This window comes from Zonotrichia albicollis, chromosome 17, assembly GCF_047830755.1.
Source record: "Zonotrichia albicollis isolate bZonAlb1 chromosome 17, bZonAlb1.hap1, whole genome shotgun sequence".
In the NCBI taxonomy this organism is placed as follows: Eukaryota; Metazoa; Chordata; class Aves; order Passeriformes; family Passerellidae; genus Zonotrichia; species Zonotrichia albicollis.
This window is the reverse complement of record NC_133835.1, coordinates 8193746-8209255: the sequence shown is the minus strand read 5'-3', so window position 1 is coordinate 8209255 and position 15510 is coordinate 8193746. Positions and strand designations below refer to the sequence as shown.

Here is a 15510-nt window from a genome sequence, read left to right as displayed (position 1 = left end):
CCTGATCCAGCTCCCATCTGGCCCTGTGTAGCCCCAAGCACAGACAAAGACACCAAGAGAAGAGCCCCAGCACCAATGCCTTTATTGCTGCTCAGAGGGAGGAGGGAAGGGGGTGGCCCAGGGCACGGGACCCCCAGCTCATGGTAGCACCAGGTGAGGCCCCAACAGGAGGATGGAGGGTGCAGGCCAAGGCAGCAGTGCAGGACAGTGGCAGGACTGGTGGTCTTTGGCTCAGGCAGGGAAGGGCAAAGTGGTGAATGGAGCAGATTTACTGCTGAAGGGCTCTCATTGCCTCATCTTCATCGCCGGGGCTGGAAGCGAACGTCTGCTCCAAGCAGCAGGAAATTCTGGGAAAAAGAGAGAAAGTGCTGGGCTGCTATGGGCCCTGGCAGCTGCACTGCCCAGCACCCAGCACATCCCTGAAGACAGAATGGATTGGGAGATGTGCTCTGGTTTGCTGCTGGGCCATTGGGATCTCAGTGAAGAGCACCTTCCCTTTCATCACTTTCCAGCACGGCTGGGGGAACTGGATTTGGAGGCTGTGCTGGTCAGCAGGACTTTGTAGGTAGCAGGATGGGGCCCAGCTGGGGCCAGCTGCTCCCTCTCACTCACCTGGTGGAACCTCACAAGGATATTGGAGAGCTGAATTCTGTCCAGAAGTGGCAGGGGGAAACCCTCATCTAAGCGGGCTGCAAAAGACAACACATGTGTCTGCACTGGGATGGCAATGGGAGTCAAGGGAGCACAGAGCACTCAGAGAAGGTGGCTCCCTCCTCCCCCCAGCCCTTTCCTCTCCTCCACTGCTCCTGGGGCAGGCAGAGGAAACTCCTGCCAAGCTCCACAGAAGGGCTGCCTGTTGTGCCAGGACAGCCCCCTTGGGCAGTGCTGCCACCAGCCCCACTCTGGTCTGAGCTGCTGGCGAGGCAGGAGATGCAGGGATTCGGGGAGAGGGTCTGGAAAGCATTAGGATCTGCACAGGGCTCATATTTTCCATTGTGTTTGCTGCCGGGAGCCTGTCAGAGCAGCAAGAGGCTCCCTCCACTTCACTGCCGCCTCCTGCACGCACTTTGCCCTGCATCAGCCTTGGCAAGGAGGATTTAATTAGTGAGCTGGGACCCCTTGGATGGAGCAACCTGAGTGGAGGGTGCTCCAGCAAGCCCATTCCCCTCATTAGGTTCTCACCATTGAGACGTGGGAGGAGGATACTGGAAGACAAGTAGTTCATTATGGACTGCACAAAATGTACCTGGGGAGTGGGGAGAGAGGGGGGAAAAGCTTTAGTCTGCAGAACAGGAGACATGCAGGTACTCAAGCATAATTAACAAAAGGAAACGAAGAGTGGGATGGGCACACACTTTGGCAGCAGCTTTGTCTGTTCCCTGTGGCAGTGTGGGAAATGTTTGGGGTGAGAGCAGCAATGGATCAGGCTCCACATCCTTTCCCAGCCTTGCAGGCTGAGGCAGGAGGTGCTGCAGGGTCAGTGTGGGGTCCCATGTTGGGAGGCAGCGGGGAATGACTCTCTGTCCTGGCCCCCCAGCAGGCTGCCAGCTCCATGCTGGGGGCTCTGCTTGTGGTCAAGGAGAGCTTACCTGGAAAGTGCCAACAGCTGAATCCTTCAGAGAGAGCCTGATCCTGCACAGGGACAGAAGTGGTGCTGTGGAGGATGTGCCCAGGGAGGGAGCGATTCCACCCATCCATGGCCCTGCGGATCCCACTCCCTCCAGCCCCAGCTCATTCCTTCCCTCCACAGCAAGTCCACATCCCAGGCACCTTCCCATCCCCTCTCTGGCCCTGGGCACCCAAAACAGAAAGACCCCCAGCCACCCCCTGCCCAGGCAGTGGCTGCTGCCCTCTGTACCTGCCCACATCCAGGCTCCCAACTATGCGGCCGGATCTCACGTTGATGACAGCGGACACGTTCCCTGTCTGGGGAGAGAGCACAGAGCTCTGGCAGTGTCCACTCCACCTCAGCCCAAAGCAGACACCAGGGGAACGGCTCTGACCAGCTGAAACACACCACTGCCCATCCAGGGGCATGTCTGCATCCAGCATTAAACCTGGCATTTGTCAGCTCAGGAATTGTTCACTTGGGGACACCCTCACTGTGCCTGGACAGCACCTGGCAGCTCCCCTGGCAGGATCTGGGCAACAGGACAGGACACAGCTCAAAATCCCTTCTGCCGCAGCACCACGGGCCCTGTCTGAACTCACCAGGCTGAGGAGGAAGAGAGGAGCCAGGCTGGAGTTGGGAAAGATGGCATAAGCCTGGACATCCACAATGGGCTGGAATGAGATTCCTCCTTCTCCAATAGTCAGGAATGGAGCAGTGGGAGTGGACACCCTGAACTTCATTGGCATGTTTGGATACTTCTCCTCCAGCTGTATGGGAGATGGGAGAGGATGGGAATGATGGCACAAGCCCCCAGTCCTGAGGGGAGAACACTTGGCACAGAGCAAAGCCTGTGTGTGCAGGAGCTCTGGGCAGGCAGGGCCAGATTGCTCACCTGGGGAATGAAGGCTGAGAAGACAGAGGTGTTCAACTTGAATTTTACATCCTTTGGGATCTGCAGGGAGAGGATTGTCACACTGGGGCAATGGGGCACAGAGGAGCCCATGGCATCCCCACACGCTGCCATATCTGACAGCCCCATCCCACACACCCCAGCTCTCTCACTGGGGCTTCTCCAGGATTGCTGGCTGCTCCCAGAGCTCCTCAGCAAATGGAACCTCTTTCCCTGCCCTGTGCCACTCGTGCCACTCACCATGGCCTCTGTGATTTCAAAGACCAGTGCCCCAGCCTTGTGGTAGGCAATGCCAGCTGTGTTGAAGAAGTAGCTGGAGGCTCCAAAGTAAACCATGCGCTCGTGATCCGAGGGGAAGGCCAGTGGCAGCGGTGAGAAGGGCACGGGGGAACGGTGGGCCAGGGAGTAGAATTCACCCTGGGAGGAGGGAGAGACATGGAGTAGGGCTGCAAACAGCAGTGGGGCTCAGCTGCTGACTCAGGCTGGCAAACAGCATTTGCAGCAGGTACCAAAACCTTGGCTGTCACCTGCCTTTGGCAACAGCACTGGCCTAATCAAGGGTTCCCAGGGCTGCCTCTCACCTTCAGGTCGGCATCCAGGTACTGGGCGGTAGCGCTTGGGGGTGCCACCAAGGTGTAATTTATCCCTATCTTGTCATCTATCCTGGCTGTGACTGCAAACACAAGGAAGAGAGGTGAGTATGAATGACATGGTTGAGAGCATGTGGCCCCCACTGGCATCTGGGCAGTGCCATGACTGGGTTCCTCGTGCTTTAGCTCAGTATCAACTGCTCCTCTGCTCACTTCTGCTAGGAAGCAAAAACCCCCACTTTTACCCTGACTTTTCTCTGCCATCTCTTGGATCTGAGGAATGGCCATCATTGCCAGTTAAAGTACCCTACACCCCCACCAGCCCATGGGCACAAATCCTGAAGGAATTCCCACAGTCAGACAGGACACCCAATGATTTGTATCATCTGAGAAGGTGCTCCTCAGCTCCCATCTTGGGTGCCTTAACACCAGGACATGGGGAGCAGACACAAAGTAAAACATTCCTCATGGCTGGGAAAAGCCAGGAAGAACTGCTCCTAAATCCACACACAGCCCCCCACTACCTGGCAGTGTCCGGATGTACGTCTGGAGCTCATTGTGCACAGACTTGGCCACGTTGTCACACACCTGGGGGACAGAAAGGCCACAGAGGTGAGCAGGGGCAGCTGGGTCACAGCCACACTCCCAGCTCCATGACAAATCTTGCTTAAGTAAATGAGCGCTGTGATGATTGCCTCCATTCATTAGGCAGACATTAAGTGTCCAAGACACAAGCCGGGTTTATACCTACAAGCATCTGCTTCCACCAATTCCCCTCAGCCCAGTTCAGCTCTGGGAAGACCCTTGGAAGGAATCTCATGTGGCCCATGCAGGAATGAACCGTGCTGAGCAGCCAGGGTGTGGCCGAGAAAGAGCAACAGAGAGGATTAACCCACCCACAGTGGCGTGCTCTGGCTATATTTCTATCCATATACTTGATCTTTTAAGGACATTAACCAGAAGCGAGGACTAAAGACAACCAGGAATCTCAGGGCCCTGCTGTTCAATGTTCACATACCATGGTCTCTAAATGCTTCTGCAACAGGGACTTATTACCCTTCTTGAATATGTTGTAAAACCACCTGCAGAGAGACACAGAGAGAAGCCCTGTCTAGCTCAGATCCATACTGCAGAAGTATGTGCCCAGGAAAGGGAGATGATACAGAACGTCATTCTCAAGCAAGACCCTGGGAACATCACTCCCACACCAATTTGGCGTCTGGCTTTGTCCCAGGGTTTACAATTGAAAACAGACTCACTGGTAAACCCCACCAACCCCCTTAAATGTGCAGCTACAGCAGGAGAAATTCAGGCCAGATTTAAGACCAGGCAACCTCAGATTTGCCAACAAGCTACTCCTTACAGGGAGTACAGGGAGTACATTTCAATGTCAAAGCAACATTCCCATGGCATTCCCATATGTGCTAACACACAGCATTTCCAGACTTTCCAGTGAAGTCACATACGCAAGCTTGCCTGAAAAATGCAACCCAACTTTGGAGGCACGGGCACTGCAGTCTGAGGTGCTGATGGTGGGCTTCCCAGTGGTGTCACTGCCCAGTCTCAGGATAAATTTGATTGAGATATTTTCTACCTTCAGGTCAAAAGATCCAGGCCCCCTGCTGCAGGGAGAAGGGGGATAAGAAAGGGAAGTTTGTAAATGCCTAGCTCTGGTGAAGAGACCTCAAATCTACTTGAGGATTCATCAATCTGGATCAGTCTCCCCCTTGTATGGTGCTTCCAGAGGAGATTGGGAAAGTGTCTAATTCAGGGGAAGCAAATTTCACTGGCACATAAACCAGGACAGATAACCTTTAAATAGAGGGAATGAGAGCAAGTAGGGATGGTGGAAGAGATCTGAGGGCCCATGTATAGCTCACCGTTCAAATGCCTTGTTCCTGCCTCCCACCTTGTTTTATCTAGGGAAGTAAAGTGACAGCTGCCCAAAACACAAGGGAGAGGAGAAAAAACCTGTCCAATTCCAGAGTGGGAAACACAGAGTGGGTGCCTGAATAGGGAGAGGAAGAGCTGGCCACTCACATAAAGAGAAACTTCACCCAGCAGTCCCCATTCAGCTCAACAGAGGCATTGGAGATGGAGACCTGCAGGCCCACGTTGGAGATTGGGGTAATCCGTGAGTGTGGCAAGCGGAAAGTGGGAATGCGCAGCCTAAAAATATACAAATAAAAAGTCATGTTATAGTGGTTCCACACTCCCAAGCACAAGGCAAGGGAGGGAGGGAGACAATCAGAGAAGGAAGAAGGGTGAGCGGGATGGAGTCACTGCACTGGCAGCATTTCCAGCTGCAGTGCTGCTGCTCCAAAGCTAGGCCAGGGCAGGGACACACAGTGCAGAGTGGCACCTTTGGGAATGTGGCCCTTGCAGCCACCCAAGGCAGCTCCAAACCCAAGGCAGGAGCAGAGAGGCACCTGGGCAGCAGGGAGCTGGCATTTCCACAGGCACTGGGCTCCTGCTTCACATAGGAACGTGTGTCCTGGTCCCACAGGCAAGGTCACCTCCACTACCCAGGCTGTGATTGCACACAGTCCACCCATGCCCAGAGTGCTGTGACCACAGTTCCATTTTCCCCCTTGGGAAAGGAGAAAAACAGGAACCAAGGACAGGGCCCACATCTCAGCGAGGTGTGGAGGGGACAGGATGGTCCTCACTGCTCTAGGTGCTCTCCATCATCACCCAAACCTCCAGCCCATTGCCAGGGTCAGGAGGGCAGTGGGTGGCTCCAGGCCACTGGCGAGGCTCACAAGGCTTACCTGGAGAGCGAATAGTGCAACTCCCCTGATTTACCCGAGATGTTTGGCAGCTTCAGCTGGGCCAGCTCTTTCTCCAGGATTGCAATCCCCTGCTGTTGGGCTACAGGGACACAGGGACAGTGTCACTCCACCATTCCACCATTCCAGCCACAGGAGCTGGAGCACACACCGGGCATGCAGCAGAAGGATCAAAAAAGAGATCCAGGTGATGCTGCCTTCCAGGCTGGCTTTAAAGCAAACCTCCAAGCACAGAGCCCTGAGAGCACACAGGCAATGCTGCCTGGTGCCCTGCTTGCAGCCCCAGGGGAAGGTGGTGGCTGCAGAAAGGAGGGAGGTGTCCTAGTCCTCACTGTCCAGGCAGTGTGCTGGATGAGATCTGCATGAGGTCTGAGGCACTGGGATGCTCTGTGTTTCTCACAGAGTGTATTTCAATCCATAACTGTGCTCTGCTGGAGCCGGGCTCTGCCTGCCTCGATAAAAGCAGCACGGGGCCCATCCATCTCTGTCACTGCCCCTCCCTAAACTCCCCAACTCCTCTCTCTTCTGCAGCTCCCTCCTCCAGGGCTCACGGCTTGGATGTGCTGTGGGACCAGCACCCTCCTGCTGTGCCAGCCTCCTACACTGCCTGGCTGCAGCTCCCTGACACCCCACAGGGCTGGGCCCCTCTGCAGGGGCTCCATCAAGCTGTGGCATGGGGGGCAGGCAGATGCAGCAGGGGAAGCCCTGGTCGATGGTGCAATTGGCACCCCTGTCCAAGGATTTCCCCACCCTGTCCCTGTGCTCCTCACATGGGCACCCATGGCCAAGGATCCCCCATCCCGCCCCGGGACCCTGCACTTCTCACAGGGTACCTGGCTCCACATATCTGCCACCAGCACAGCTGTCAGGAGAGAAATGAGAAGCAGAACCCACCGTAGTCCAAGCCTGTCTGGGTGATCCTCACCACAAAGCCGGGGTTGGTGGCGGTGGTGAGTGCCAGGCACAAAGTCAGTGCCCCACAAGCCACAGCCACGCTCTGCATTCCCATCCTGGCTTCCCACAGTGCCACGTTGTGCAGGGCTCTCCCTGCCCACACCACCTTTATATCCCTGCCAAAACAGGAACCTTGGGCAAAGGTGGTGTGCGGAGCCACGGGGGCCTCTCTGGGATTTCCTGCTTGGCCACTACCCTGCTCCACTGTGCTGCTGGCACCATGGGCACATGGCCCAGCACAGAGGCACACCTGGTACCTGTCACTGAAGGCAGGGAAGGAGCAGTGGAAACTGGGAGGCAACAGCCCCGTTTCCAGCTCTCTGTCACTGCCAGCCTGGGAATTCCCCGGGCAGCTTGTACCTGTGCCAGAGTCAGGACTGCTGCTGCTCTCCAGCCTCACACTGGCACGAGTATATGGGCTGGGAATCATGATGGAAAACCCATGGACACAGGAAGAAAAGTGAGAGCAGCCTGCCTGAGTTTGGAGAGAACTTGGACAGAGAAGTTGCAGCACAAAATAAAACCTCCCTTACCCATTCCCAGACAGGACAAATTAATTGTGGCCCATAAGACTGGACAGTGGTCAGGACCGGTGGCAACTGAGGTTGTCCCTAGACCAACAGGAACTTCAGCACAGAGAGGTCACGGTAGGCATCAGGGCCTGCCACAACATTGACCAGCTTCTCCCTGTGCAGAATTTCCTCCTTATGCCACTGTGTTTTTCCAACCACACTGCCCCAGGGCTGGAGTGAAGGCACAGGACAGCAGGACACAGGTATTCCATGGTGCCTCGCCATGGCCATGGAAACAGCCAAAGCAAATGGTCCCAATCCAGCTCCCATCTGTCCCTGTGTGGTCCGAGCTGCAGACAGTGACACCAAGGGAAGAGCCCCAGCACCAACGCCTTTATTGCTGCTCAGAGGGAGGAGGGAAGGGGGTGGCCCACGGCAGGGGACCCCCAGCTCATGGTAGCACCAGGTGAGGCCCCAGCAGGAGGATGGAGGGTGCAGGCCAAGGCAGCAGTGCAGGACAGTGGCAGGACTGGTGGTCTTCGGCTCAGGCAGGGAAGGGCAAAGTGGTGAGTGGAGCAGATTTACTGCTGAAGGGCTCTCATTGCCTCATCTTCATCGCCGGGGCTGGAAGCGAACGTCTGCTCCAAGCAGTAGGAAATTCTGGGAGAAAGAGAGAAAGTGCTGGGCTGCTACAGGCCCTGGCAGCTGCACTGCCCAGTACCCAGCACATCCCTGAAGGCAGAATGGATTGGGATATGTGGCTCTGCCAACCCCTGTGGCAGTTTTTCCCCCCGGCAGGCTCTGGAGGCATTTCACAGCCACACCTCACTACAGCTTTTCAGCATCCCCATTGTGACCCTGCTTTGGGGTTTCCCCAAGTCACCCCACAACAGGGGCTCTCTCTGCTCCCCTGCCCCTACTACAGCTCCTTACAGCTGAGCAGGCAGGGGCTGCATCCCACCAGGCATCACAGCATCCATGAAGGCATTGCCAGTCAGGGAGAGCGGGGATTTGGGGCCGACACTGCTATAAAAAGCAGCATTGGAAACTCAGACCCCAGGCCTAAGAACTGGAGAATGATGTGGTGCCGTTCCCAGACACCCAAAATGCAGCCCAGAAAAGCAGAGATCTGGTTTGCTGCTGAGAGCTCCCGTCCATCACATCATGGCACAGCAGAGGGAACTAGCTATGGAGGCTGTGCTGGTCAGCAGGGCTTTGTAGGCAGCAGGATGGGGCCCAGCTGGGGCCAGCTGCTCCCTCTCACTCACCTGGTGGAACCTCACAAGGATATTGGAGAGCTGAATTCTGTCTGGCAGCGGCAGACGGAAACCCTCACTTAAGCGGGCTGGAAAAGACAACACATGTGTCTGCATTGGGATGGCAATGGGAGTCAAGGGAGCACAGGGCACTCAGAGAAGGTGGCCCCCTCCTTCCCCCAGCCCTTTCCTCCACTGCTCCTGGGGCAGGCAGAGGAAACTCCTGCCAAGCTCCACAGAAGGGCTGCCTGTTGTGCCAGGACAGCCCCCTTGGGCACTCCTGCCCCCAGCCCCACTCTGGTCTGAGCTGCTGGCGAGGCAGGAGATGCAGGGACTTGCGGAGAGGGTCTGGAAAGCATTAGGATCTGCACAGGGCTCATATTTTCCATTGCGTTTGCTGCTGGGAGCCTGTCAGAGCAGCAAGAGGCTCCCTCCACTTCACTGCCGCCTCCTGCACGCACTTTGCCCTGCATCAGCCTTGGCAAGGAGGATTTAATTAGTGAGCTGGGACCCCTTGGATGGAGCAACCTGAGTGGAGGGTGCTCCAGCAAGCCCATTCCCCTCATTAGGTTCTCACCATTAAGATGTGGCAGGAGGACACTGGAGGTCAAGTAGTTCATTATGGACTGCACAAAATGTACCTGGGGAGTGGGGAGAGAGGGAGGAAAAGCTTTAGTCTGCAGAACAGGAGACATGCAGGTACTCAAGCATAATTAACAAAAGGAAACGAAGAGTGGGATGGGCACACACTTTGGCAGCAGCTTTGTCTGTTCCCTGTGGCAGTGTGGGAAATGTTTGGGGTGAGAGCAGCAATGGATCAGGCTCCACATCCTTTCCCAGCCTTGCAGGCTGAGGCAGGAGGTGCTGCAGGGTCAGTGTGGGGTCCCATGTTGGGAGGCAGCGGGGAATGACTCTCTGTCCTGGCCCCCCAGCAGGCTGCCAGCTCCATGCTGGGGGCTCTGCTTGTGGTCAAGGAGAGCTTACCTGGAAAGTGCCAACAGCTGAATCCTTCAGAGAGAGCCTGATCCTGCACAGGGACAGAAGTGGTGCTGTGGAGGATGTGCCCAGGGAGGGAGCGATTCCACCCATCCATGGCCCTGCGGATCCCACTCCCTCCAGCCCCAGCTCATTCCTTCCCTCCACAGCAAGTCCACATCCCAGGCACCTTCCCATCCCCTCTCTGGCCCTGGGCACCCAAAACAGAAAGACCCCCAGCCACCCCCTGCCCAGGCAGTGGCTGCTGCCCTCTGTACCTGCCCACATCCAGGCTCCCAACTATGCGGCCGGATCTCACGTTGATGACAGCGGACACGTTCCCTGTCTGGGGAGAGAGCACAGAGCTCTGGCAGTGTCCACTCCACCTCAGCCCAAAGCAGACACCAGGGGAACTGCTCTGACCAGCTGAAACACACCACTACCCATCCAGGGACGTATCTGCATCCATCATTAAACCTGGCATTTGTCAGCTCAGGAATTGTTCACTTGGGGACACCCTCACTGTGCCTGGACGCCACCTGGCAGCTCCCCTGGCAGGATCTGGGCAACAGGACAGGACACAGCTCAAAATCCCTTCTGCCCCAGCACCACGGGCCCTGTCTGAACTCACCAGGCTGAGGAGGAAGAGAGGAGCCAGGCTGGAGTTGGGAAAGATGGCATAAGCCTGGACATCCACAATGGGCTGGAATGAGATTCCTCCTTCTCCAATAGTCAGGAATGGAGCAGTGGGAGTGGACACCCTGAACTTCATTGGCATGTTCGGGTACATCTCCTCCAGCTGTGTGGGAGTAGGGAGAGGATGGGAATGATGGCACAAGCCCCCAGTCCTGAGGGGAGAACATCTGGCACAGAGCAAAGCCTGTGTGTGCAGGAGCTCTGGGCAGGCAGGGCCAGATTGCTCACCTGGGGAATGAAGGCTGAGAAGAGAGAGGTGTCCAAGCTGAATCTCGCTTCCTTTGGGATCTACAGGGAGAGGATTGTCACACTGGGGCAATGGGGCACAGAGGAGCCCATGGCATCCCCACATGCTGCCATATCTGACAGCCCCATCCCACACCCCCCAGCTCTCTCACTGGGGCTTCTCCAGGATTGCTGGCTGCTCCCAGAGCTCCTCAGCAAATGGAACCTCTTTCCCTGCCCTGTGCCACTCGTGCCACTCACCATGGCCTCTGTGATTTCAAAGACCAGTGCCCCAGCCTCGTGGTAGGCAATGCCAGCTGTGTTGAAGAAGTAGCTGGAGGCTCCAAAGTAAACCATGCGCTCGTGATCCGAGGGGAAGGCCAGTGGCAGCGGTGAGAAGGGCACGGGGGAACGGTGGGCCAGGGAGTAGAATTCACCCTGGGAGGAGGGAGAGACATGGAGTAGGGCTGCAAACAGCAGTGGGGCTCAGCTGCTGACTCAGGCTGGCAAACAGCATTTGCAGCAGGTACCAAAACCTTGGCTGTCACCAGCCTTTGGCAATGGCATTGGCCAAATCAAGGGTTCCCAGGGCTGCTTCTCACCTTCAGGTCCACGTCCAGGGACTTGGTTGTAGCTCTTGGGGGTGCCACCAAGGAATAATCAATCCCAATCTTGTTATCTATCCTGGCTGTGACTGCAAACACAAGGAAGAGAGATGAGTAAGGAGATGGTCAGGAAATCTGGAAGCAGATGGCCTCTACTGGCATCTGGGCAGTGCCATGACTGGGCTTCGTGGTGCATCAACTCACTACCAACTGCTCCTCTGCTCACTTCTGCTAGGAAGAAAAAAACCCCTCTTTCACCCTGACTTTTTCACAGCCATCTCTTGGACCTGAGGAGTGGCCAGTGTCCCCCAGCTAAAGTAGCCAAAGCTCCTGACAGTCGGTGGGCATTCGGAAGGAATTCCCACAGCCAGACAGGACACACAGTGATTTCTCTCTGCTGAGAACTTGCTCCCCTGCTCCCAGCTTGGGTGGCGGAGCACCCGGAGATGGGGAGTGGACACAAAGTAAAACATTCCTCATGGCTGGGAAAGGATAGGAAGAGCTGCTTCTAAGCCCACTTAAAGTCCCCCAGTACCTGGCAGCGTCCGGACCTGCTTCTGGAGCTCGTTTTGTACAGACTTGGCCACATTGTCACACACCTGTGGGACAGAAAGGCCACAGAGCTGAACAGGGGCAGCTGGGTCACAGCCACACTCCCAGCTCCATGACAAAAACTGCTTAAGTAAATCAGCACTGTGATGATTGCCCCCATTCATCAGGAAGTACATCAAGTGTCCAAGCCACAAGCCGGGTTTATACCTACAAGCATCTGCTTGTAGCAATTTCCCCTCGGCACAGTTCAGCTCTGGGGAGACCCTTGGAAGGAATCTCATGTGGCCCATGCAGGAATGAACAGTGCTGAGCAGCCAGGGCATGGCCGAGAAAGAGCAACAGAGAGGATTAACCCACCCGCAGGGGCGTGCACTGGCTCTAGTTACATCCCTACTTCTGAGCCTTCGAGGACATTACCTACAAGTGGGGGCTAAACACAACCAGAAAACACAGGACCCAGCCTTCCACTGCTCACATACCTTGCCCTCTAAAGTCTTTCGCAACTTCCTCTCAATAATGCGGTGGAACAGGTTGTAAAGCCACCTGCAGAGAAACACAGAGAGAAGCCCTGCCTAGCTCAGATCCATACTGCAGAAGGATGTGGCCAGGAAAGGGAGAGCCTAGAGATGGCAAGCCCCTGGGAACATCACTCCCACACCAATTTAGCATCTGGCTTTGTCCCAGGGTTTACATTTGAAAACAGACTCACTGGTAAACCCCACCAACCCCCTTAAATGTGCAGCCACAGCAGGAGAAATTCAGGCCAGATTTAAGACCAGGCAACATCAGATTTGCCAACAACATACTCCTCTAAATAAGGCCACATTCCCATGGCAGGTGGGCTAACACACAGCATTTCCAGACCTTTCAGTAAAGTCACATACGCAAGCTTGCCGGAAAAGCGCACCCGGACGTTGGAAATGGTGGCACTGCAGCCTGAGGTGCTGATGGTGGGCCTCCCAGTGGTGTCGCTGCCCAGCTTCAGGATGATTTTCATGTTGACATTTTGTACCTTCACGTTGAGAGATCCATGTGCCTTGCTGCAGGGAGAAGGTGGATAAGAAAGGGACATTTGTTAATGCCAAGGCCTGGTGAAGAGACCTCAGATCTGTTGAGGTTGCATCAATCTGGATCAATCTCCCCCTTGTATGGTGCATCCAGAGGAGATTGGGAAAGTGTTTAAATTCAGGGGAACCAAATTTCACTGGCACATAAACCAGGACAGGTAACCTTTAAATAGAGGGGAGTGAGAGCACATAGGAGCGGTGGAAGAGAGACCTGAATGTCTATGTATAGCTCTCCTTTCACATGCCTCCCACCCTCTTTTATCCATCATATCTGGGGAAGCAAAGTGACAGCTGCCCAAAACACAAGGGAGAGGAAGAGGGAGAGGGGGAGGGAGAGGGAGAGGGGAAAAAACCTGTCCAATTCCAGCGTGGGAAACACAGAGTGGGTGCCTGAATAGGGAGAGGAAGAGCTGGCCACTCACATAAAGAGAAACTTCACCCGCCAGTCCCCGTCCAGCTCGGCAAAGGCGTTGGAGATGGAGACCTGCAGGCCCACGTTGGGGATCGGGGTAATCCGTGAGTGTGGCAAGCGGAAAGTGGGAATGCGCAGCCTAAAAATACCCAAATAAAAAGAAAAGTCATGTTATAGTGGTTCAACACTCCGAAGCACGAGGGGACGGAGGGAGGGAGAGAAGGAGGGAGACAGTCAGAGAGGGAAGAAGGGTGAGCGGGACGGAGTCACATTTCCAGCTGCAGTGCTTCTGCTCCAAAGCTAGGCAAGGCAGGGACACACAGTGCAGAGTGGCACCTTTGGGAATGTGGCCCTTGCAGCCACCCAAGGCAGCTCCAAACCCAAGGCAGGAGCAGAGAGGCACCTGGGCAGCAGGGAGCTGGCATTTCCACAGGCACTGGGCTCCTGCTTCACATAGGAACGTGTGTCCTGGTCCCACAGGCAAGGTCACCTCCACTACCCAGGCTGTGATTGCACACAGTCCACCCATGCCCAGAGTGCTGTGATCACAGTTCCATTTTCCCCCTTGGGAAAGGAGAAAAAGAGGAACATGCCCAAGGACAGGGCCAAGAGCTCAGGGAGCTGTGGTGGGGACAGGACGGTCCTCACTCCTATAGGAGCCCCCCAACCTCCCCACTCCTCCTGCCCCTCAACTGTGATGGGGGGCAGTGAGTTCCTCTAAGGCACTGGCAGGGCCCACTAGGCTTACCTGGAGAATGAATAGCGCACCTTCCCTGATTTACCCGAGAAGTCTGGCAGCTTCAGCTGGGCGAGCTCCTTCTCCAGGATTGCAATCCCCTGCTGTTGGGCTACAGGGACACAGGGACAGTGTCACTCCACCATTCCACCATTCCAGCCACAGGAGCTGGAGCACACACCGGGCATGCAGCAGAAGGATCAAAAAAGAGATCCAGGTGATGCTGCATTCCAGGCTGGCTTTAAAGCAAACCTCCAAGCACAGAGCCCTGAGAGCACACAGGCAATGCTGCCTGGTGCCCTGCTTGCAGCCCCAGGGGAAGGTGGTGGCTGCAGAAAGGAGGGAGGTGTCCTAGTCCTCACTGTCCAGGCAGTGTGCTGGGTGAGATCTGCATGAGGTCTGAGGCACTGGGATGCTCTGTGTTTCTCACAGAGTGTATTTCAATCCATAACTGTGCTCTGCTGGAGCCGGGCTCTGCCTGCCTCGATAAAAGCAGCACGGGGCCCATCCATCTCTGTCACTGCCCCTCCCTAAACTCCCCAACTCCTCTCTCTTCTGCAGCTCCCTCCTCCAGGGCTCACGGCTTGGATGTGCTGTGGGACCAGCACCCTCCTGCTGTGCCAGCCTCCCACACTGCCTGGCTGCAGCTCCCTGACACCCCACAGGGCTGGGCCCCTCTGCAGGGGCTCCATCAAGCTGTGGCATGGGGGGGCAGGCAGGTGCAGCAAGGAAAGCCCTGGCTGATGGTGCAATTGGCACCCCTGTCCAAGGATTTCCCCACCCTGTCCCTGTGCTCCTCACATGGGCACCCATGGCCAAGGATCCCCCATCCCGCCCCGGGACCCTGCACTTCTCACAGGGTACCTGGCTCCACACCTCTGCCACCAGCACAGCTGTCAGGAGAGAAATGAGAAGCAGAACCCACCGTAGTCCAAGCCTGTCTGGGTGATCCTCACCACGAAGCCGGGGTTGGTGGCGGTGGTGAGTGCCAGGCACAAGGTCAGTGCCCCACAAGCCACAGCCACACTCTGCATTCCCATCCTGGCTCCCCGCTATGCAGGGCTATGCTGGGCTCTCCCTGCCCACACCACCTTTATATCCCTGCCAAAACAGGAACCTTGGGCAAAGGTGGTGTGAGGAGCAACAGGGGGTGTCCCCAGGACTTCCTGCTTGGCCACCACCCTGCTCCACTGTCCTGCTGGCACCATGGGCACATGGCCCAGCACAGAGGCACGCCTGGTGACTCCCACCCAAGGCAGGGAAGCAGCAGTGGAAACTGGGAGGCAACTGCCCTGTTTCCAACTCTCTGTCACTGCCAGCAATCCCTGCCTGTGGCTTCCTCAGTGGAGCAGAGCTGGGTTTGGCAGTGGCAGCTGAGCCTGACAGAGCCACATGTCTGCAGCCTGCCCCCAGAAAAAGCCTGGGCTGCCCAGGAGCATGGTCCCCGCCCTGCTGCTCTCCATCTCTGTCCCTGTCCCACAGCTCTCTTGGCTACTCTGTGAGCTGCACCACAGACCTGCCAAAGGCACCAGAGCAGCCTTGGGGCACAGCAGTGGCTAAAGAAGACAGGTCACAGCTTCTCACGTCATGTGAGCAGATCCCAGGGACCCCCATACCCA

General features: G+C 56.3%; 2 protein-coding genes across 2 annotated transcripts; both read right to left on the bottom strand.

Moving 5' to 3' along the window:
* Positions 1-65: 65 nt before the first annotated feature.
* LOC102067491 (bactericidal permeability-increasing protein-like) lies at positions 66-6915 on the bottom strand. Its single transcript, XM_074553591.1, has 15 exons — positions 6796-6915; positions 5884-5983; positions 5153-5281; positions 4579-4734; positions 4131-4194; positions 3637-3700; positions 3104-3195; positions 2763-2939; positions 2505-2564; positions 2212-2379; positions 1859-1926; positions 1590-1632; positions 1183-1246; positions 613-689; positions 66-347 (listed from the first exon to the last, which is right to left on the bottom strand). The coding sequence occupies exons 1-15, from the start codon at positions 6908-6910 to the stop codon at positions 300-302; spliced, it is 1425 nt and encodes a 474-aa protein (XP_074409692.1). The 5' UTR covers positions 6911-6915; the 3' UTR covers positions 66-299.
* An 830-nt stretch (positions 6916-7745) lies between these two features.
* On the bottom strand, positions 7746-14968 carry LOC141731117 (bactericidal permeability-increasing protein-like). The gene is made up of 13 exons (XM_074553873.1): positions 14817-14968; positions 13904-14003; positions 13166-13294; positions 12882-12906; positions 11660-11723; positions 11122-11213; positions 10781-10957; positions 10523-10582; positions 10230-10397; positions 9877-9944; positions 9604-9650; positions 8636-8712; positions 7746-8027 (listed from the first exon to the last, which is right to left on the bottom strand). The coding sequence occupies exons 1-13, from the start codon at positions 14929-14931 to the stop codon at positions 7980-7982; spliced, it is 1170 nt and encodes a 389-aa protein (XP_074409974.1). The 5' UTR covers positions 14932-14968; the 3' UTR covers positions 7746-7979.
* Between the last annotated feature and the right edge of the window lie 542 nt (positions 14969-15510).

Coding starts and splice junctions, on each gene's coding strand:
- LOC102067491 (XM_074553591.1), bottom strand. CDS start 6,910: ATGGGAATGCAGAGCGTGGCTGTGGCTTGTGGGGCACTGACTTTGTGC. Junction 5,282..5,883: donor TTGCACTATTCGCTCTCCAG/GTAAGCCTTGTG, acceptor GTATATTTTTAG/GCTGCGCATTCCCACTTTCC. Junction 1,927..2,211: donor CTCTCTTCCTCCTCAGCCTG/GTGAGTTCAGAC, acceptor CTCTCTCCCCAG/ACAGGGAACGTGTCCGCTGT.
- LOC141731117 (XM_074553873.1), bottom strand. CDS start 14,931: ATGGGAATGCAGAGTGTGGCTGTGGCTTGTGGGGCACTGACCTTGTGC. Junction 13,295..13,903: donor GTGCGCTATTCATTCTCCAG/GTAAGCCTAGTG, acceptor GGGTATTTTTAG/GCTGCGCATTCCCACTTTCC. Junction 12,907..13,165: donor CGGGTGAAGTTTCTCTTTAT/GTGAGTGGCCAG, acceptor CTCTATTTAAAG/GTTACCTGTCCTGGTTTATG.